At 41.9% G+C, this 22,237-nt stretch overlaps 1 protein-coding gene across 3 annotated transcripts in view; it reads right to left on the reverse strand.

Moving 5' to 3' along the window:
* RAPGEF5 (Rap guanine nucleotide exchange factor 5) overlaps positions 1-22,237 on the reverse strand; it is a 225,046-nt gene that overhangs the window by 25,438 nt on the left and 177,371 nt on the right. For all 3 annotated transcript variants that reach the window (XM_066239513.1, XM_066239511.1, XM_066239514.1), the window contains exons 12-19: positions 20,083-20,161; positions 16,190-16,334; positions 14,662-14,759; positions 13,270-13,300; positions 12,310-12,388; positions 8,860-9,009; positions 4,802-4,899; positions 1,563-1,685 (exon numbers count right to left, since the gene is read on the reverse strand). In XM_066239513.1, coding sequence (XP_066095610.1) covers positions 1,563-1,685; positions 4,802-4,899; positions 8,860-9,009; positions 12,310-12,388; positions 13,270-13,300; positions 14,662-14,759; positions 16,190-16,334; positions 20,083-20,161 — 803 coding nt within the window. The remainder of the gene's footprint in view (positions 1-1,562; positions 1,686-4,801; positions 4,900-8,859; positions 9,010-12,309; positions 12,389-13,269; positions 13,301-14,661; positions 14,760-16,189; positions 16,335-20,082; positions 20,162-22,237) is intronic.

Below are 22,237 nucleotides of genomic sequence, written 5' to 3' on the forward strand. Positions count from 1 at the left end.
TGCTACAAGATTATAACAAGTAACACTAGATTAAAATTGAAACAACTTATCTTTAGTTTTAGAGATGCCTCATTAAATGATGTTCATTTAGACTCCATACACACACACACACACACACACACACACACACACACACACACAAACGTATATAATGCCTTTACATGAAAATCTAAGACATTCAATATTTAGATCACAAGCTGAATCAGCTCCAAACTTTCTAAACTTATTACATTGGCAAGTTCAAGTGTAAACGAATAGACTATTACTAGTACTTGTTCAGATGCACATTAGATCCTCACAGGCAGATTCTCCAGACAAGAGTTCTCAGATTTTAGTGTGAATAACCCCCAACCAGAGTTTCTGATTCAGTGCGCCTGTGCTAGAGCCAAAAAATGTCCATTTCGAACAAGTTTCCAGCAGGCTCTGACAATGGTGGGCTGGATACCCAATCTTTGAGAGCCATTGATTTGAGAGTATCAAATCTTAAACAGAAAGGGCAAGGTCCAAAATTTTAAAAAATGAGTAAGACCAACAACTATTTACTAGACACAGACTGATCCCATGTAAAGCAATAGAAGAAGTTTGTTTCTAACTGGAGGTGCGTGTATTTTACAGAATTAATTCTCCTTCTGCCATTGCATAATAAGCAGGGACAAATCCCATTCTATTAACAGCACCAGCATCACAAATCATTAAGTTTGAATGAGTTCACTACTTGCTCAAATTTAGATCCTCATGTTGAAAATTTAATGAGAAAAATATGAGGGCATTGAAAAGGCATTCCAAAATGAAAGTGAGGCTCAAGGATGATGTTGGGCACCAGTTCCTTCTTCAGAAGGAAAGACTGTTTCATAATGAAAACATTCACTAAATGGCAAAGCAGATGCAACATATGGTTGCAGAGAGTTGTTACATTTTCTATCTTCTGATTCCTGTGAGCCTTTCCAACTGGCTCAGTTTATTCACTAATGGTCAGTAGCATTTTGCCCATAATCTATTGTTTTATAAAAGTTGTAAGCTGTCCTCAAGGGAGAAGGTGATGGATGTAAAAATTTGAAATTTATCTCAAAAATTTCAAGAAAGTACTTGAAGTCTTGCTGAACAGTCTATATTTATAGAACGTTCTTAAGTAAAAGGATGACTGTGTGTGGTGTAATTATAAATATTATTATTGTATTGAAAACTATTTAAACTTCACAGGAGAAATAAAAATATCAGTGTGAATGGCATCAAATACAAAATGGCCCTTAGACTCTGTTAGAGCTTCATATATGTGTGTTGTGTGTGTACATATACACATATATATATTTAATTATGACATGCTTATACTACATTCTATGAACATATGATTGTACTAAGAGCGAATAAAGCATGACCATATATTTTAATTTTCCCAAGACTGAGTCAATCTTTCAAATATCTTTCTGGACCATGGTATTCTAGCATAACGATATCACCATATGATAGATCTTTGAAAAACCTAGCCACATGCATTTTCTTCAAAAAGAATTCACAGTTAAAAGAGCACTAGCTTTTGTTTGATCTTTCCACTCCTTCCTTACCTCATGAATTGAATTGAAGAGACTCCAATCAAAATTCATTAATTCCAGAGCGAGATCCCAAGTGTTCATCCCCAAAATCCTCATCGGCCTTTGCTGTGATTCCTCATTTTCTGCAAATGGGTTCTAAACCAACAGAAGCAAAAGAATCCTCAGTGACTCCCCATGTTTGGCGCCGAGCTGGCTGCCCACAGAACGGCATAGAGGCTCGGATTAGAGAAGCCATCTTGGCTGAGGGCACTTAGTCTTTTCCCGGGTCTGTTCACCTCTGCTGAGTTACAGGCAATTTAGGAAACAGCCTTGGAAGCAGCAGAATGTGATCAATGAGTGAGCCTGCCCTGCCACCCGCACACGTGCGCGCACGGATCTGATTACAAAACTCCGCCGGGGCAGACCGCGGAATGAAAGCGCAAGCCCTGAATCCACCGGAGCTGCCGGTCAGAATTAATGTGCCGGCAGGAAAACAAACAGAAGAAATGTCACGGTGCGCTTCAATAAAGACAGACACGGCTTCTACAGGAGAGACGCTTAGCAAGTCTCATCCCAGACACGCTTTTACACATCGTTATTAAAACGCCTGTGGAAAGGGGGGGGGGGGACAAATGTGAAATGAAAAAATAAAAGGTACTTCGTTTTTACCCCATGGTGAATAGTTATTTTAAGTATCAGTTGCTTTCCCTATATAAATAGGTATGTGTTTGGTGACAGCATTTCCTTAAAGTATGACATGAAGTTATTAAATGCCACCACAAAGTTAAAACCATGGTCACTGTTAAATGTATTACACCATTATTTGGCATGTTCTAAAAATATTTAGTATTTTAAAATTAACATATAACTTCTCCTACTTGAGGGATTGGCTGTGAGTAGTTGATGATGTTGAAACAGTTGATGACTTAGAAAAGAAAACAGAGTGGGACTTTGCAAACGAAGTGCCACAGCAGGGTGAAGGGGCTCGTTACGATTCCAAGTAGTAATTAACCTGTTTCTAAACTGCAACATAAATTATTTGGATTTTAGAATGCTTACATTTATGAATAGTTTTTCTAATTAAAAATGAAATGCCCTGGCCGGTTGGCTCAGTGGTAGAGCGTTGGTCTGCCGTGCAGGAGTCCCAGGTTTGATTCCCAGCCAGGGCACACAGGAGAAGCATCCATCTGCTTCTCCACCCCTCCTCCTCTCCTTCTTCTCTGTCTCTCTCTTCCCCTCCTCCAGCCAAGGCTCCAATGGAGCAAAGTTGGCCCGGGCGCTGAGGATGGCTCCATGGCCTCTGCCTCAGGCGCTAGAATGGCTCTGGTTGCAACAGAGCAACGCCCCAGATGGGCAGAGCATCGCCCCCTGGTGGGCATGCCGGATGGATCCCGGTCGGGTGCATGTGGGAGTCTGTCTGACTGCCTCCCCGTTTCCAACTTCAGAAAAATACAAAACAAACAAACAAAAAACAAAAAACAAAAAAACCGAAATGGCAAAAGGCCTCCACAGAGCTTTTCTGCAGATTTCCTTCATGCTCAGGGAAAGTCAGGGTACAAACTGTCCCCATGTCCCCAGAGTGGGAGCCAGAGTGGAGCTCAGTAAGGGCGGACAAGCGAACACTGCGGTGTTGAGGTGGGGACAAGCCAAGGTCTCCCAGGGGTGGTCTCACGTGGACTGGATGGACACCACACTGCACGGCAGACGTTCAAAGGGAGAGCCACCAGTTGGGAAGTCACACCGCCCTAGGTTCACTCACCAGTAAGTGGAAGGATATTTTCACATGGCTCTTCACCTCTCCCCCTTTCTCCCTAAATAAGGCCCTTAGCCTGGTGCTGCCTTCTGGTTATTTGAGGCTGTCCACCACCCTCTCCAAGAAACACTACAGGTATTTCCCCATCCCATTCATGCAAGGTCCTAGGTCCTGCTTTCCAAGAATATTATCGTATTATCTGTAGTCAAATATAGTAAATGCTAGTGGGTTCATGTCAGTCTTTCCTTACCACGTCCCATTTCAACTGAAATATTTTGGGAGACAAAATGCCTGAAGCTATGCGTCTAATGGAGAAGTTTCAGGTGGTGTACAAAGTTGGCAGGGGAAACATTCGCGGGTAGGGAGGTGTCTGGCTCAGCTTGGAACAGACTTTGTCGCGCCCATCTGTTCCATTAAGACACTGACCTAGGCCTGCCTTCTCTTATGCAGGTGGCCGTGAGCTCTGGGACCGCATGCCAGGGCACAGGGTGACAAGTCTGTGTGGCACGAGGGAGGGGGCGGGAAGGTGATTGGAGGGCGGGTTCCCTCCATCATCCAGAGCCCAGAGCAGCTAGCTCCACAGTAGACTGTCCTCCTTCAGGGGGAGGAGCAGAGTGAAATCCACCCTGTTATTCACGTGGAGATGTTCTGTAGCACCCAGGGTGCCCTGTTTCACTGACGAATGACATCGCGTACAGACACAAGGCCAGTGACATTCAGAACTAGAAAGGGCCCATGTTAGACCAGAGGTTTCCCTCTTCTTTTCTCTCATCGCAGCCAAATGAGAGGAGTGGGCAAGTACACACGGACTGAGGTCCTACCACTGTCCTCTCCTTGGTTGTAGGAAGCTAGGGTAAGTTCCTCAGCCCCTCCAAACTTCACAGGGTTATCAGGAATGTTAAATGAGGCAATGTACGTCAACTACTCAGCACGTATGTGTCCGGTACTAAGTATCAAAACTGACAGTAATTAATATTATGGTAGCTTGATACCCTATAGATAATTTTACATGAAAAAATTTTATTACAGGCATTTTCGGTTGACCCGCAGAGTATTATATACAGTCCTCGATCACATATACAACACGAGCCAGCTAGACTGATCCAGCTCCGTCACGACTCCACGAAACAGACTAGGACCATGAGTCCAGATGATAATGGTTTTCATGGGCGATGGCACCCACCAAACAGAAAGCAACCATAAAACTGAGTTTTTCAGAAACAAAAAAACAAATCATCTACTTAGGTGGACTTAAGATGCCATTGGTGAGAGAGTCACTTCTCTCAAATCCCTTGTTTCAGGGGCTCAGGGAGAAGCAGGGTTTGGCTTAGGAAGGGTTTAGAATTCAAGTTGTGTGTCTTTGGTTTGCCAAAGCAGTGTTTCTTGACATGGGTATTATTGACTGGAAGAGGAAATAGTTCAATGTATTTTTCTAACATTCATTATGAAACATACACAAGTATTTCTAGTCTGACATTTGGGGTCAGTATGTTTTCAGCACAAGGCAAAAGGTCCTCACCAAAGTGTCAGCCAGGTTCTTCCGGTAGACATGCAGCCGACTAGATGCTTCCAGGGATTTGGAGATGGCCAAGTCATTTGGCTGAAGTTCATGCTTTCCTATATTTAAAAACAAACAAACAAAAAGAGTAATTAGAAACACAAGAACAGCAGCAGGTATACAAGGTATATGTAAAGAGTGAGCCTTGCCAAAGAAAAAAATTTTATAGTAAACAGGACATAAAGTAGATTTAATTTTGTTTTGTATACTTTATACAACGACACCAGTGGGAGTGTAAACATTTCTGCTCATTTTCCACAGAGTGGAATCCACTGATGATTGTTTTGGGGTAATATTTAGTCATTCTTTGGAACACAGAACATTTTAGGGGAGAAAGTAAAATTCACTCATAATTCCATCTCTCTAAGATAACCATATGATGGTAATGCTGGTTAACATCTGGGTATATTTTTGTTCTGATCTTTACGTAAGAGTGCGGGTGTGTGTATACATACAGTGGCAATTATTTATACATATGCATACATATTATGAATACATATATATGTATACATATGTGCAATTATTTCATACCTAGTTTTATATTCTGATTTTATTATAAGCCCTTAACCATTTGTCAGAATGATTTATATATGTCATGTCTAATTGGTTACATAACAGTCTATTATATTACAACTTACTCTTTCTACTTTTGTTGAACACTTAATGCTTCCCAATTTTTTGTCATATAAACTAGATGGTAAGATGTATGCTAAATACCAGCACAGGGCCTGGCACATAACAGGGACTTGATAAATGGGATTTATTATTATACAGCCATAATACACGTATTGCTGAAGTCAACATCCTTGTGCATAAATCTTCGGCTGCTTATAGATGATTTTTCTCAAGATAGATTCCCAGTAGTGGAATTACAGGGTCAAAGGGAATGAATATTTAAAAAAATTTTTTTTTATTCAAACTGTCAAATTGCTTTCCAATTCTTACACTGACTAACACTGATCATTACTTTGGCTATTTTGCTGAAACCAAAAACAGATTTGTGGTTTGTTTTGTATTTCTTGACTACAAGTGAAGCTGAGAATTTTCACATATTCTTCTTCCATTTTATTTTCCTTATTGCAAATCGTTCCAATCTTCTGACCGTTTTGCTACTATCATTGGAGCTCTGCTGTCCCACAGCAGAGAAATGTCCTCCTCCTGACTGTGAAACGCAGATGGGAATCAACTAAAGCAATACTTGGGCCTATTCCACTGTAATATGATCAGCTTCCCCTAGAGCAGCCCTTCAGATACTCAGCATGGTTCGGAAATGCGATATTCCACATCTTTTTCTACGTAACCTAATCAGTTAAAATGCCAAATTTTGTTTTGAACAGCTCTGCTTAATACAGAGTACACAAATGGTAATCTAATATATTCTGTATGGCCCAGCAAAATAAAGATCAATAGTTCTGTCATGTCAGGCTGTTGACATGTATATAGTAAATGGTCCCACACGGACGGGCTCTGAAGTCCTTCCACCTCCTCCCTCTTTGTTTGGCGACAATTCCTTGCAACGCTCTGTGCGCCCATGTGTACCTGAAATCCGAATTTATGAGAGCCAGTCCATACTTCCTATGGAATAAAATTCCATGGCGTTCCGACCATTTTTCTACGTGCTAAGAAATTTTCCTCCCTTATTTTCAGGTTTATCACTACACTGTAAAAGACTGAGGCTGGTAAGCTGATAAAATTTTAAGCTCTGAATAACTGGGTAGGTTGCTGTTACTATATACATATACCTACCCTCAGCACAAAATAGCTCAAAACTTACTGAAAGCTATGAGGATAATAGTTCCTCCAGTCTTTTCAGAGAAATCCACAAAACCTTGCAAACTGCCAAATTTAAGCTTCTTTGGGGACAAAAATAAAGTCACGGTAGACCTCATTGTCATTTCATTTTGCAGTAGTGTTTAAAACATTATTTATTAAAAATTATGTAATTAGGCCCTGGCCAGTTGGCTCAGTGGTAGAGCGTCGGCCTGGCGTGCAGAAGTCCCGGGTTCGATTCCCGGCCAGGGCACATAGGAGAAGCGCCCATCTGCTTCTCCACCCCTCCCCCTCTCCTTCCTCTCTGTCTCTCTCTTCCCCTTCCGCAGCCGAGGCTCCATTGGAGCAAAGATGGCCCGGGCGCTGGGGATGGCTCCTTGGCCTCTGCCTCAGGTGCTAGAGTGGGTCTGGTCGCAACAGAGCAACGCCCCAGAGGGGCAGAGCATTGCCCCCTGGTGGGGAGAGCGTTGCCCCTGGTGGGCGTGCTGGGTGGATCCCGGTCAGGCGCATGCAGGAGTCTGTCTGACTATCTCTCCCTGTTTCCAGCTTCAGAAAAATACAAAAAAAAAGAAAAAAAAAAAAAGAAAATTATGTAATTAGTTCAAGGAATACATTGAGCCCCCCCACCCCCCGCCCCGTTCATAACTCATGATTGTTTGGAGGATATTAAGCTGCAGACAGAAAGGTTCTCCGCGGACGGAACTACTAACTGATGGGAAATAATGGCCCATTTCCTATCTGTGGGATAATTCCAGAGAGAAGCTGATATTTCTAGTGATGATTAGCAATGTCTATACACATTAAAACGCCACTGCCCACCCTGATGAATCCAACTTAACAGAGTGTAAAAATGGTATTTCACGGCCATCAAATGGATACTGAGTAGTAAAAGAGCCACTCATTAATTTCCAGATTCTCCTGTGGCCCAGGGCCCTTTCTTGTCCAGCACCTTCTGTCTGAATGGGGACCCGGTGATTCCTTTCTGTATTGCTGTCTTGAGAGCATGTGTTGGTTTTGATGAAACTTAGTATTGTTTAAAATCACTGAATAATTCTGGTCACTTCAAATTAAATATACAGTTATCGTATCCATCTAGAACGCCTGAAATATTGTATTAAAAATTCAACCGCTCTCTGATTAAAATTCATGTGATCCACATATTTCTTAAATTTTTACTTCTTTTTCTCTAGATAATGTTTTGACAGCAGGCACAGTTAGGGCCCTGCAGAGGGAGGAGACACCTGCATTTATTAGGCCTGGAGAGAAGGGCTGTATCTGTTTGTATAAGTAGCTGACTAGCCCGTAGAACCATTTTACCTGGCTCTGAGTTACAAAGCAACAGGAGCAGTGCTCTGTCACACACTGCTCCGATGTCAAGTTAAATTCTGGTACCCTTTTCCTGACTCTCAAATGCTAACAAAAGGAAAACAGAAATGCATGCGGGTTATCTACCTACTCCCCCTCCCCCACCCACCCCATGGTTGGCTGATGAGTTCACAGAAGTCCTCCCACTTTTCAACGACTGATGCTAAGGCACCATCTTTGTATTTTTCTCAGGGTTAATGAGATATTAAATAAAGACGGTAAGCTGAAAAGGAGGCCAGAGGACACTGAAATCTGACAGGCTCTGGTGAAAACGAGGGGTGTGTGCAGGTCGCAGAGATCAATAGTGTCAGCTTGTAATCTGTGTGATCTTATTCAAAACAGACAATAAGCCATTCTCTGAGGATAAATAAGGCCCAGCAGGAGAAAGAGCTATCACCAGGCCTTGCTCCCCACATCCACCTAAAGGAACAGGCCTGTGAGCTCTGCGCTTATTGTACAGTTTGTATTTCCTTTGGTTGGGAGTCTTTTAGTATTAAAATTGTCAGCCAGCGGTATGACTAGTTCAAGGCTGTCTTTCTTCTCTTCTTCTTAAAGTAATTTCAGCCTTTAGCAATTTTCCAAGTTAATCTAAATATGAAAACAGAAGGCTTATCTGGAGTACAAAATATGAAAAGCTTTCTACTCTATTTCAAAACATGGGCATGGCTCTCTCTTCCGTTCTATGGGAGGAAATTCAGTATCCATCAGGACTCAACTGTTGTCATGGAAACACCTCTGGTAGGCCACTTCTCATTGTTCCTGTGGTCATCCAGCTGTGGACCCAGAAGGGACGAGTTGCACGTTTACGCCATAAAAATGTCAACTCTCTCCGCCCAGAGAGGATCCCGTGAAAGATTAATATTCAAGGACAGAGAATAATTTACCCCCGGAGAACGTGACGGCCACCAGAGCCAGGTCCTCCTCTGCATGTTGGATCTTTTCGGCCACAACTTTCAGGATCTCCTGGGCTGTACTGGAAACTCTGGCCTTCACGCTGACATAGGAGTGCTCTGTGATATACACGTGGCAAAAAACTGCACAAGACAGAAGCATGCTTAGTAAACAGAGGATGGTGGCTGCGAGGTACAAGTCTTTCTAAGTCAAGGCACGCACCCTCCACATTCATTAGCATATTTACCTATTTATGTATGCACATGGCACCTGAGGGTATAAGCATACACACGTGTGCTTGCACACATACACACACACACACAAGAAACACAGATGTTAGAAGCTGATGAGCAGTCCTGAGTAGGATTCAGGCTTCTCACACTGTAATGGGAGACCCCAAGTGTGTGCCCGCGTTGGAGGTGGTCTGACACAACATAGTGGAGTCTGTGGAACAGATTACCTCTGAGTCCCTTCCCTGAGGGTTACTGAGTTCTCCCAAAAGCAGTATATTAAAATGTCTGACTCATACATTTTTACTTCGCACCCCATTTCGGGACAGTCACAGTGGCCTAATCAAGAACACCGCATTTCGGCCTGACCAGGTGGTGGCGCAGTGGAGACAGAGTGTGGGCCTGGGAAGCAGAGGACCCGGGTAAGAAGCCCCACGGTCGCTGGCTTGAGTGACGGCTCGCCCAGCTTGAGCGTGGGGTCGCTGGCTTGAGTGTGGGATCATGACCCTATGGTCGCTGGCTTGGCTGGGGCCCCGGTCAAGGCACATATGAAAAAGCAATCAATGAACAACTAAGGTGCCACAGTGAAGAACTGATGCTTCTCATCTCTCTACCTTCCCATTTGTCCTTACCTGTCCCTCTCTCTGTCTCTCTCGCTAAAAAAATAAAATAAAAAAACAACCACATTTCATTATTATAATTCTCATAAGTTTTCTAAAAATCTGTTATTTGCCATGGTTTTGTGTTGAGCCTCTCTTGTTTTTTGTTTTTTTGTTTTTGTTTTTTTTTGTTTTGTTTTTTTAAGGACGATGCTCTCCCCCATCAAGGAGGTGGTGAATTTAGTTTCTAACTAGAGGTCACATCTCTAGCCATTTTAATTTCCTTTTTATTGTCTGTGGCATTAATAATTATTACAAGGACATTATCACTAGCTGGGTGAAGAGGTCCTGGAGAAATGTTTCTTTGTGATTTAACAGTAGAATCTGCTTTACTAGCAATCAACTGCTTTACACATTATTTGCTTCTTAGATCAGCTATCCTGAACAATAAAGTGCTAGCTTCTTTGGAAAAGACAGAAGGACAATATGATACTGAGATATCTTTTCCCTTCTATATTATAAAATTAAAAACAGGAGCACAGCTCCTAGAGAAATTTCATGTAAAATTTAAATGGCGCTATGAAAATAAATACAGGGGAGTTTTCACAGAAATGCAAGTAAAGGGAAAGACCAACTATGAGTTAACATGTACGAACCTCAGAGTAAACACGCCACCAGGAGGCACTGATGGTGTCTTCTTTTTGGTTTGGTGTGTGAGTCACTGAGGCAAGAGAATCTAACCAGCAGCTGTTTTATATGTTGTCAACAGACTTGTAAGAGACAAAAGGCTGTTTTCCTTGCATAGAAAAACAGAATTTTTGAGCAAGGCAAAGATCTAGTATGCAAACTGTTGGAATCCATGGGAGTCCGAAAAGACCAGAGTAACAGGCTTTATTGAAAGGAAGAAAGGAGCCCTACCGGGCACTTCTCTGGGGAGAAGAGCACCGGTTACAGACTAGGGGCAAATTTTATAGTGTTTGGGAGAGCCTGAGGGGGTACTGAGTCAAATGTTCTGGTATGTTCCCTTTTACAGTTTTGGAATTTCAGCTTTCTGGAATGCTCCTTCTTGGGGTAGGTTGACCAGCTTCCTGGAACTTTTCTGCCTTAGGGGTGATTGTCCAGTAAGTAAGGGTGAGGTCAGGCAGCCAGGTGGAACAACAAAAAAGGGCAGTTGGATTTCTGGTAAATTCATATATCTATCACAAACCACTAAATGTGATGTAAGTTTACAGCTTGCTTAACAAACTTGTAAACAAAGAGAGGCCAGAGGCCTGGAAAGACTCAGAGTCTTTGAAACTTAGCTTGGAAACATTATACAGTTAAATTGTGAGACGAATAGGTGAGGAAGGTTAGCAAGTGAGGAGTGAGGAGGTTAGATCCTTTCATTTGCTCTTCCACCTGTCGGACACAACAGGACCCCATGGGTAGCATTTCATACAAACAGTGGAACAGGAAAAGAATCCTTGTGACAGTGCATTAAGCGTTCAAGAAGTTGAGCGACAGCGGTAGAGCTTCGGCCTAGCGTGCAGAGGACCAGGGTTCGATTCCCGGCCAGGGCACACAGGAGAAGTGCCCATTTGCTTCTCCACCCCCCCCCCTTCCTCTCTGTCTCTCTCTTCCCCTCCCGCAGCCAAGGCTCCATTGGAGCAAAGATGGCCTGGGCGCTGGGGATGGCTCTGTGGCCTCTGCCTCAGGCGCTAGAGTGGCTCTGGTCGCAACATGGCGATGCCCATAATGGGCAGAGCATCGCCCCCTGGTGGGAAGAGCACCGCCCCTGGTGGGCGTGCCGGGTGGATCCCGGTCAGGCGCATGCGGGAGTCTGTCTGACTGTCTCTCCCTGTTTCCAGCTTCAGAAAAATGAAAAAAAAAAAAAAAAAAGAAGTTGAGCGAATGTTAAATGCTCACACTTAGAACTGTAGTATGTATGGAAGGACCAGTTAAAAGAAAAAGTCTCTGAGTCACAACAGCGTGGACATTTTAATTGCTGTATTTCCTGGCTCTCTATTTGACTCAACATTTTTCTAAACAGGAGGAAAGCGTTTTCTGTTCCCTTATAAAATATTACCAATGAAAATCACGTCAGCATCTCCAGGGTGCTGGAACAGTGTTTCCCCTTTTACTCGCTGAGCAGTGCTCTTCCAGGCGGGTCAGGAGCCCTCTGGGCACTGCCCGGCACTGACCAAGGACACGCCCGGCCTGGAAGGCGTTTGGATAGCGCTTCCTTCCTTTCATTATTCTCTGAGCGGTTTCTTCTCTAACTGTGCCCCTGCCCCTCGGCGTCAGTGGGCTTCCCAGTTTGTCCCAGGCAATGAGCTGGCAGAACCAAGGAGCAGGTGACCCAGGGGAAGGTCGCGTGCCAGGCAATGCTGCGCCTCTTCCCCAGGATGCTGGAGGCTCTTTGCAGTCTCCTTATTTCCCAAATTTAAAATGTCCTTGGTCCCTGGGACACTATTACACAGAACAAGAAAATGGTCACGCCCAAAGCAAGAAAAGAAAAACCATCATTATTGAAGCTAACATGCTCAGTTAAAGGGTGTGACAGCTGCCTGCTGGGGAGGGAGAGTGATTGACAGCCGCTCCGCCTACCCCAAACCCGGCTTCAAACCATACTCACTTTCCTCTGTTTCAGTCACAGCTCCTCTGTGCTGGAGCCAGTTGTCCTTAAGACTGAATTGGTGGAAAAGGGCTTTATTCTGTGAGAAGGGAGAAAGAGAACAATAGATGAATGTATCCCTGCCCTTTGCAAAACCACAGCTGTTTTCAACATGTTCCAAAAGAGCTAGCCAACTTCTTTTTCTAAATCTGAAACCCACCCATCCAATCATAGAGGAATAAACTGGGAGTTGCCTCAGTTAATGCATGAGGAGGCGGAGAGTCCGAGCAACACCCCTGACCTCGGCCACGGCCGGCACCAGGCTAAACGTCCCTAGGAGTATTCCCTGCAACATGCTGATATCTGGGTACTACCGACACCCCCACATTCTTCTGAGAAAGATACCGGGTCCCCTTTCGAGTATCGACCTTGCTGTTGGAGAAAGCAACTTGGAGATGGTTTCAGCCCCCACCGTAGTACAATGCCTTTCTTATGGGAAATAGGTCCCCGCAGCGTCTACAAAGCTTGTGCCTGCCACCTCATTTCCCATTCTCTCCCTCAAGGTGAATGGGAACACGTTCATCTTTCTGCTGGGCTGACAAGTGCAGAACTTTTCTCATAAGGCTTTTATACTCTGGCAGACTCTTATACTCAAGAATTTTGCCTGAATAAATTTTTTTCCCCCATCAATGTTTGACATTCAAATTTATGTCACTCTGGGGATACTGGGGGAACTCCAGAATGCACCACAAAGATGTGCAGCATGTAAGCCTAGTCAAGGGCACGGGGCTGAGGTTGAGGCCGCACCAGCACAGGGGAAGCCGGAATGCCTCAAAGAGCTGCAGCCCCGGGCTTCCTGCCTCGCCCCGCCCTGCTCCGGGCAGCGGGCAGTGGGCAGCGGGCAGCAGGCAGCGCTCACGAGCAGTGGCTAGGGCTCCCAACCGAACCACCCCATTTCAGACAGGGAGGGGTCAGCCTTACCTTCCTTTGTGGTGAATATTCATCAACAGTGCTGAAAGGAAAAGAACAAGGACTCAACCTTTGTCCACAACCCAGAATAATGCAGTAATTGTCACAGAAGACTAATTTCAGGCACTGGGCAGAGGCTTTTACTTTTCCAAAAGATAAAACCCAATATTCATTAGTTTACTATGTATGTATAACGCACTTGACTTTGGGGACTGGACTGCAGCTGAACCAGGAAGAGAAGAAGCTATCTATCCAACAGGTGTATGTGGCTTTCCACCCATAGACTGTGAACACAGAAAGAACTGGATTTCTTCAATACACAGAAATGCTAGGTTTCGACCCTGGCTGGTTGGTTCAGTGGTAGAGCGTCGGCCTGGCGTGCGGAAGTCCCGGGTTCGATTCCCGGCCAGGGCACACAGGAGAGGCGCCCATCTGCTTCTCCACCCCTCCCCCGCTCTTTCCTCTCTGCCTCTCTCTTCCCCTCCCGCAGCCAAGGCTCCATTGGAGCAAAAGATGGCCCGGGCGCTGGGGATGGCTCTTTGGCCTCTGCCTCAGGCGCTAGAGTGGCTCTGGTCTCGGCAGAGCGACCGCCCAGGATGGGCAGAGCATCGCCCCCTGGTGGGAATGCTGGGTGGATCCCGGTCAGGCGCATGCAGGAGTCTGTCTGACTGCCTCTCAGTTTCCAGCTTCGGAAAAATACAAAAAAAAAAAAAAAAAAAAGAAATGCTAGGTTTCTCAAACATCGACAGAGTTTAGATGAAATGATGGTTGTTAAGGCAGCTAAATAAGCAGTCACACTGCACCTTTCCCAGATGTGCTGCCCTGTTTGCTAAGGACAAGTTCCCCCTCCAGATTAACTTTGCAGCAATACCTGAAAACCAAATAATGACTTGATGTTTCACTTACCAAAGTGAATCAGGAGAACTCGTGTAATCAGGGTAAAGTCAAGTTTTGGCGATTTAAAAGCCTTATGATAGCTACTTGGGGGGTATACTGAAAGTCATGGAGTAAATTGTTTCCTTTCATCTTTCTAAATTGATAAAAGAAACCTCGGGGAGTCCATAAAATTGAGCTTATAAATGTTCCATGACTTGCTGGGACCTATTTATAAAACATTTTTTTCTATTCCATTAGCGATAGCTGCGAGCCCCCAAAATGACAAGCTAAATATTTACACGTTTAAAATTAAGGAATCATTTATTTGTTAAATGGTTGTGTTTACGCACCCACACTGTCACGGCTCAGTCTGTTTCTCCTGTATCAGAATAGGTTTTAAAAAAATGGTCGATAAGCTTGATTTAGTGTGTGTTCACTTTGAGATATAAAAACAAAACACACAATTTACAGCTAGAAAAGGTAAGGAATCAAGATGGATCTCAGGTTCAAAATGTTCAAAATACTTACTGACGACGATGCATTCCAAGTATTTTTTGAAATTCTTTCAATTCTTTTTCAAGTATTGGATACTCATATACATCATCCAGTACGTTTCTGTATATGGTCTGGGGGGGGGGGGAGAAAAATGGCAGTTGAATTGGTTTAATGCCTATTGAGAGGACTTAGACTCACATAACAGTTAACCTGCCCAGGAAAATTGGCGGAATCCAGGATAAGGCAGGGAAAGGTTACCCCAAGTACCAGTGAGACCCTGTGGGGATTTTGCGTCCTTCCCCCACCTGCCCCTCATTCAGCTGCCAGGGCTTTCTTGCAGCTCTTCTTAGAGACTGTGGGTGGGACATGCTGGAAACTGAGAGGTCTCTGGCTGGACACTGCAGATGTCCATGCCTATTCTATATTTTAAAAAATGATATCCACATAAATATCTGGGAGTAAAAAAAAAAAATCACTTAAAATAAATTACTCAGTTGTTTTGAAATAACGTTAGTTTAGTCAAAGAGCTGGTTAAATAGTTTTTAACTGGATGTCTAAATGATAACTGAATTCTGAATTCAAACTGGTTTACTTCCTGAAAGGCAGAGGCAATTTAGACATGTGCTATTCTGAAACAGAACTCGTCCCTGCTCAAATTCCATTCTACCCCTCTGTATTACCCTGCACAGCTGATACGGCTGTGGTGGCCAAAGGAAGCCAATGCTAAAATCACCTCCAGAGAATCATCTGTGGTGACAAGATGTTGCAGCCTATTATTGACTAGGAAAACCTATGAGTTTATCTAATTCCAAATGTAAATCTAGGTTAACATCTATTTTACATGTTATTATTACTTAAAATCCTGAAAAATTTTCATAATGTAAATATTATGAATATAGTTTTTATTTTATTTTTATTTTTTATAGTTTTTAAATGATAATGTTTTATTCAAATATTGTATATATGACATTGGTTTGTTCAAATTTATTATAAACTTTAACATATTAAATACTATTAAGTTTTGAAGTATGTGTTATTTTACCTTCCTTAATTATTTTATTTGCAATCCAACTTGCCATGACGTATATAAAATAACATCGAATTAGTGAATATAAAATTTGCCATTTATACTTTATTGTAATGTATTCTTTAGAATTTAAAAATCTATATAAGGAGTATCAGGCCTTAGAAGTCAAAACAAATTAATGCTTTGCTTGAATCACAGAATATTAGGGACTGCAACCCAAAAATGAGATTTTAAAAAAATGCATAACTGGCCTGACCTGTGGTGGCGCAGTGGATAAAGCGCTGACCTGGAAATGCTGAGGTCGCTGGTTCGAAACCCTGGGCTTGCCTGGTCAAGGCACATATGGGAGTTGATGCTTCCAGCTCCTCCCCCCCTTCTCTTTCTCTGTCTCTCTCTCCTCTCTCTCCCACTCTGTCTGTCTCTCTCCTCTCTAAAAATGAATAAATAAAAAAAAATCTATCATAATTTAAAAAAATGCATAACTAAAACCAAAATCAATCATCTTCTATCAAAGACCTGGAAGTTTTACATTACCTTTAAAAACACTTTTGAATGTTCATCTTCATGTAACCAGTCCTTGTACAGAGAGATCCACTGAGAAACAAGATGTAAGACCTTCCGCTTCCGACAGGGAACATCGGAGCTCTCTTCTTTGCCTTGATACTTCTTAGCAGAATAGGTGCAAGTGGTTAAGAAAGCACATTGTATTGTTGAAACAAAAGTCTGAAGAGACCCACTGAGTCTTGCTGAATCATATTTCCTAAAGGGTCTTCATCTATCTAAGCATGCAGGAAGACAAGAACAGGTGCAGGGAGACCAAAACATGTGTACTGAAAAGAGCAAAAGGAAAGCCAGTGAAATGACTGACATACACTTGGTGACAGGCCATGAAGATGAGGGCTGGATGATTGCATTGACAGCTGCTGACACAGGTCCACAGGTGGCACAGGTTAATGCTACCTCAAAGAGACACTAGGTGGCCCATTAATTTCAAGGGCGGCTGCGAGAGATCTGGCCACACTATGTAGGCGGATGCTGTTTCCATAGAAGTTAGAAGACAGCTAGGCCAGATGATAGCCTTTGATCCTCAGAATCACATTCTGTGAAACCAGTGACTTACTTCTAAAGGAGCCCCAGATAAGCACAGATTTCTGAAGCATAACTGTGACATTTTTCAAATGCCCACCCCTAAGAATTTACTTGGGGGGGAAAAACCGGACCGGATAAATGTGCAAAGATAAATAAAAAAGATTGCTAATGTTCATTTTCACTGGAATTAAAAAAGAAAAAAAATATGAATGACCTAAATGCTTTAACCATTGAGGATAGTTTGCAAAAGTCATTTACATAACCATTTAACGGGCTATTCTGCAGCCATTAAGCCCATGGTCAAGCAGTACATTTACCCACAGAGAACACTTCCAATGTATCGTTGAGTAGGAAAGCAAGGAAAAAGCATGTTAGGATGATCCATTTCTACTAACTATACTTATTTATACAAATAATTCCATTACGTGGAAAGATAACTCACAGTCAACCGTGGCTTCTCCAGGTAAAGAGATTTCAGAGGATGTGAATTGTTATTACAAGCATTTTCTAATTTGTATAGAAATTAGAACTGGCTTAATGACCATGTGTTAACTATGTTGCTAAAATTATTAAAAATAACAACCTCAGAGGCAACACGCTTAAAATCTGAGAAATGAGCCAGAAGTGTGGTGTGTTCCAAACCAATCTAGTGTTTTTGTTCCCAAAATTATTATTTCTGAGTATTTGGACACATTTGGAAGGTTAAATAGGAATAGGAAATGCTATGACACAAAACACAGGTAGGCTTTGGGGTTGATGGACAGGTGTCTGTATTCCTTAATGCTGATATCTGTCTACATATATCTATATTATATCTATATCTATAGATATATCTATATATAGATATGTGTGTGTATATATATATATATATAATTGCAAAAGAGGAACAGATTCTATATCAGTCTGTATAACTATTTTAAAATATAATTCAGTCACTGTTTCTCAAACCTGCAAAAATACATTATGGCCAACTGATTTCTTTAATTTCTACTGGTGAAATTAACTCAGCAAACATGCAAAGACTATGTTAAAGTATCCATTTCTTCTAGTTTTTCTCTTGAAAGGCAAAATATAAAGCTTTACCTCACATTATTTCCATTTATGCAAATGTCCTTGTCTTCTTTGCCTGCCCTATCATGGCTTCACTGATGTAAAGAAAATCTGGAAAATTAAGAAATACTAACTACTTCTTGCTTTTAGGTCCAAGGATGGAGGTGAAGAGGTAAATAAGCTTTTTATGATGGCTGCATATACGTTCTACAATTATGGGCCTGCAAGATAAAGCAATTTTTGGAACTGGAATTTCAGCAGTTCTACGTCCTTCACAGTTACTATCATTTATTTGCATAATCATGTTCTCTTCTCTACAAGACATATTTTTAAATTACTGATTAAATTTACATTCATATTATTGTTTTCTGTATCAGGGCACATTCAAATGTATACTCATACGCTTTGCTCCTGCTAAATTATATTGATTTATAAATTTAGTTGGGGGAGGGCAGGGAAATAATGGGAAGGTATTCAGTGCAATACAGTGAACATTAGCCCACCTAGGGCTGTGAGCTTAAATAATGCTCTTTATGATGACAAAAGCTGAAAGTATTAAATTCTATCACAAGAAAAATGTCCATCTAAGATATCTCAGCATAGCACAAATGGCTCTTAATCTATAAATGATGTTTTAAAACAAAAACAAAAAATTACTTGGACCATTCCTTAGAATGTGATTGCAGTAGGGTATAAAAGACATCTTCACTAAGATGTACATCAAACTATCTCTGATTAAATATAGATGCCATATTTTTGTTTGTGGTTAGTACTATTCCATAAAAGGCTGAGGCTGCAAATATATCAAAATAGTCAAATAAAAAGATGCCTGGCTTAAAACGTTCTGTATTTCATGGGTTTTGATTACTAGTAAAAGTCTAATAAGAATTTGAACTAAATTTCTTAGTCAAAACATGATTATAGTCAAGGAAAGTTTTAGAGATTCTTCAGGGCATTTCTATGAGGCATTAACTTACTCAATGGTAATCACAAATTATGTTAGGATCATATTTTAAAACAATAGTTCGAAGGCATGTAATTGCTATAAAACAAACCGTATTATTTAATGGACAGTAATTCTTTTGGAAATATGTCAGCATTAAAATATAGAAGAAATTAGGTCATAGATTCTTTTTCCCCCAAAACGCTTTTAAAGGAGAAACTGAAAACCATGTAATTATAGCTAAATTTCTTAGTAACACCCTGCTTAGAAGCCGTGGAAGAAGTCTGTTTTGAAACTTTCCAAATTCAAAACTATCAGTTTTATGAACTGGTTCTAAAAAGTTTTAGGATATCTGTAGAGGCCACACGATAGAGTAAAGCACTAAAAAGTGATCACTGTTTCTAGTTTACATATCCTTTAAGAGAGATTATATCCTTTACAAAGTTTGAAAGTATTATTTTAAGCTAAAGAGGGGGAGAAATGAAGCCATTCCTTAACAGGAAAAGAATATGACCAAGGTCATTGCTAGAGCTCAATACAATTAAGCAAATGCAAAACAAAACAAAACAAAATGATCTTCCTAAAAACGTTCCTGTGGGCTCGAATGGAACCTTCAGTTTGGTTTAATAAACACCCAGAATGCTCAGTGAGCCCAGGGAGGCAAGAAGTCCATTCGGAGAACTGAGCCAGTTTTCTTGGCTTGGCTCTTTGGCCTTTCATCTGTTGTGTCTTTTCTACTTTGTGTAGAAATCATAAAGCTTCCTTCACTGGTCATTAACCTTCTAATCACATCCATCACTCCAAGAGAGCACGCCCTGACAAAGCTCTGAAAAGACCACAGTTGACTCCAGGGGGTGGTTAGACCTCCCACGTGGGGGAATGGCTTGAATCCCCTGGGACACTGGCCAGAAACCTGATACCAGGTACGTACACTTTCCCGCCCAAGTGGCCTGGCACCAACAGATCAATTATCATATAAGTTCACTTATTGCCAGTTCACTCAACCTCTTGACTCCGGGGCTTACCCAGCGGGCCAAATTTGCCTCCAGATAACCACAGTCTTGGGACACAGGTATGAAGAAAACATAATAAACAGTACAATCTAGAACGAGAAAAAACAGCTGCGCTTCCAGGCTCCCCCCCCCCCCCCCCCCCCCCCCCCCCCCCGGTCTGGTCTGTCTCGTCTCATCTTTTACCTGGGCTATCACTGCATTAATATCGAACATACCCGTACTCTGGTACTCTGCCGGGGGGCTGAGTAAATTAGGAAAGGCAGTTAATTCCTAAGGTGAGACATCTGCCTGCCAGGAAGGCGACACAGCCTCCCGAAGCGAGTGAAGGATATTGTCTCAGCAGCGCCTGGCACAAGTCGTCAGTTGTCATGAAGACGGTGTACGTGAGAAGGAAGTCATCAAGGAGAGTCTCTGCAGAGAGAGGAAAACGGTCACGAGGTCAGCGAAGCAGTGATAATGGGGCAACTGCTCATCTAGGCCCAGAACAGTGGAGGTCAGAAACACACCTGCTTGGGGGGAGTGGGGGAGGTCAGGTAGGAGAATTTCAGCCACAGAATACATTCTTCAGGACAGTTAAGATTTTTAAAACTCCTTATACAAAATGCCTCATTTATCAGAAGACTCTAAACATACACCTCTGTTGTCTTTCTCCCCACCCCTGCCCCGGCAACATCATTTATATCTGTGGGTAAAGATGTTATGGAAAGACCAATGTATCAACAATCAGGTGCTTTTAGAAATAAATGTTATAATATTTCCGAGGTATACATTCCAGTTCTGCAGGGAATGAAGTCTGCGTGTTCTAATAGATTAGTGCTTTCTAAAGCCATTAACCTAAGACTAGGGCAAGAACAACGGATCATAAAACCCAGGGGACACACATCAGGTTCCAAGGCCATTCACCCTGATCTCTCAAATTTATCTGTGATAAGTTGGTAAAGTGGTGAGTGATTTTCTGACTGCTGCGAAGAGAGACAGGGCTAAATCCATGCTCCCTCCTAATTCCTCTTCTATCTCTTTAACCAACAAGAACAGTTTCCATTTTTATTGCCTCTTTGCCTTGAGTGTTCATTGAAAAGCACAGCTTACATATAATGTGGAACTGCTTATCTGGCAAACGCTGACCTCAAATGTAGCTTCCAAACTGACAGGAAAGATTATAAGCAGAAGACAAGCAGAGCTTTGGCCCGAGTTGTCTTTAGCTAAACCCTTTAACTTGAGATTCAACTTACTATATGATCTCATTTTCCTATCTTTTGCATTCTGGACATCAAATTCTTAGTTATTTGAAATAACAGTAAATTATAAGAATAGTGGGCTTGTATACTCAAGAACTTTTATGCTCTCTGACATCTCTACACTGTAAATGGGTAGGCAGAAAGAATTGCCCAGTAAAGAACTCTACCACTGCATGTTGAGGACTGGAAAAAAATTTCAGAATTTTGAGAAATAACCAGTGTCATTTACTTTAAAAGGTGATCAATGCAAAACAACAAGGCTATGTTTACAAACACAAAACTCTGACAAAGGAGGTCAGGGATGCCATCTACAGTCCTGTATCAGCTGCAGGGGTTAATTAATTTCTGTGGTTTGTTTGTGTTGCAGAATGTTAAGATGATCCTGATCCACACAGGTGTCTGGCTGTCAATGGTCATGTTCAGCAATAACAACAAGGATATTAAGGGAATATTTTTCAAAGATATTGATTTATTTTAGATAAGTAACAATATTCCTTCTTAAAAAATAATTTGGACAAATAGCACCTAAAATGTAAAATAAGACTAAACTTATAACGTGGTATCACACTGCAACACGTGAACAGTCACTCGTCTAACTGTAGCTTTAGTGGCAAAAGCAAGTACTCAAACCCATGTCTTAGTGGCAAAAGCAAGTTCTCAAACCCATGTACCTGGGCCTTGCTGAGCATAAATTAAGTCCAGTACAAGAAAACAGTGGGGATGTGGCTGGTTGGACAATTCAGTGTGGGGGGCCACACACAGCCTACATTCATGGAAGGCCTAGGATCTCTCTACTCAAGTTTTCAGAAGTTTTACATCTGTGTACAAAAAGGCCGGAGAAGCTTTATTTGAAGATGTGCCCTAAATTTGCTGACCTGGAAGCAAAAATTTATCGCTGGTCACCCTAATGAAGAATTTGAAATATATATACACTTGAAACTTTCTGTGTCTTTCATTAAGGTTCTTAAATAGTTTAAATTAAAATCAAACAATGGCATAATGTTTGAATCCCTGAGATATTCTGGAATACAATTTGCATACTATCATATATTGAACAGTACTGTTCACAAATCATAACATTTTTTTCTGTACTAAATATAATTGATGAAGATCCTCAGTTTCTCTGGTCTGATTAGAAGTTGATTTTTTTTTTTTTTGCATTCAATGATAGATACAGATAGCCTAGGATCTGTTTTAGATCGAAGCCTACCGCATACAGAAACCACCGGGAGCCGTGCACATCCAGCAT

This window comes from Saccopteryx bilineata, chromosome 7 (assembly GCF_036850765.1).
Source record: "Saccopteryx bilineata isolate mSacBil1 chromosome 7, mSacBil1_pri_phased_curated, whole genome shotgun sequence".
Lineage (NCBI taxonomy): Eukaryota > Metazoa > Chordata > Mammalia > Chiroptera > Emballonuridae > Saccopteryx > Saccopteryx bilineata.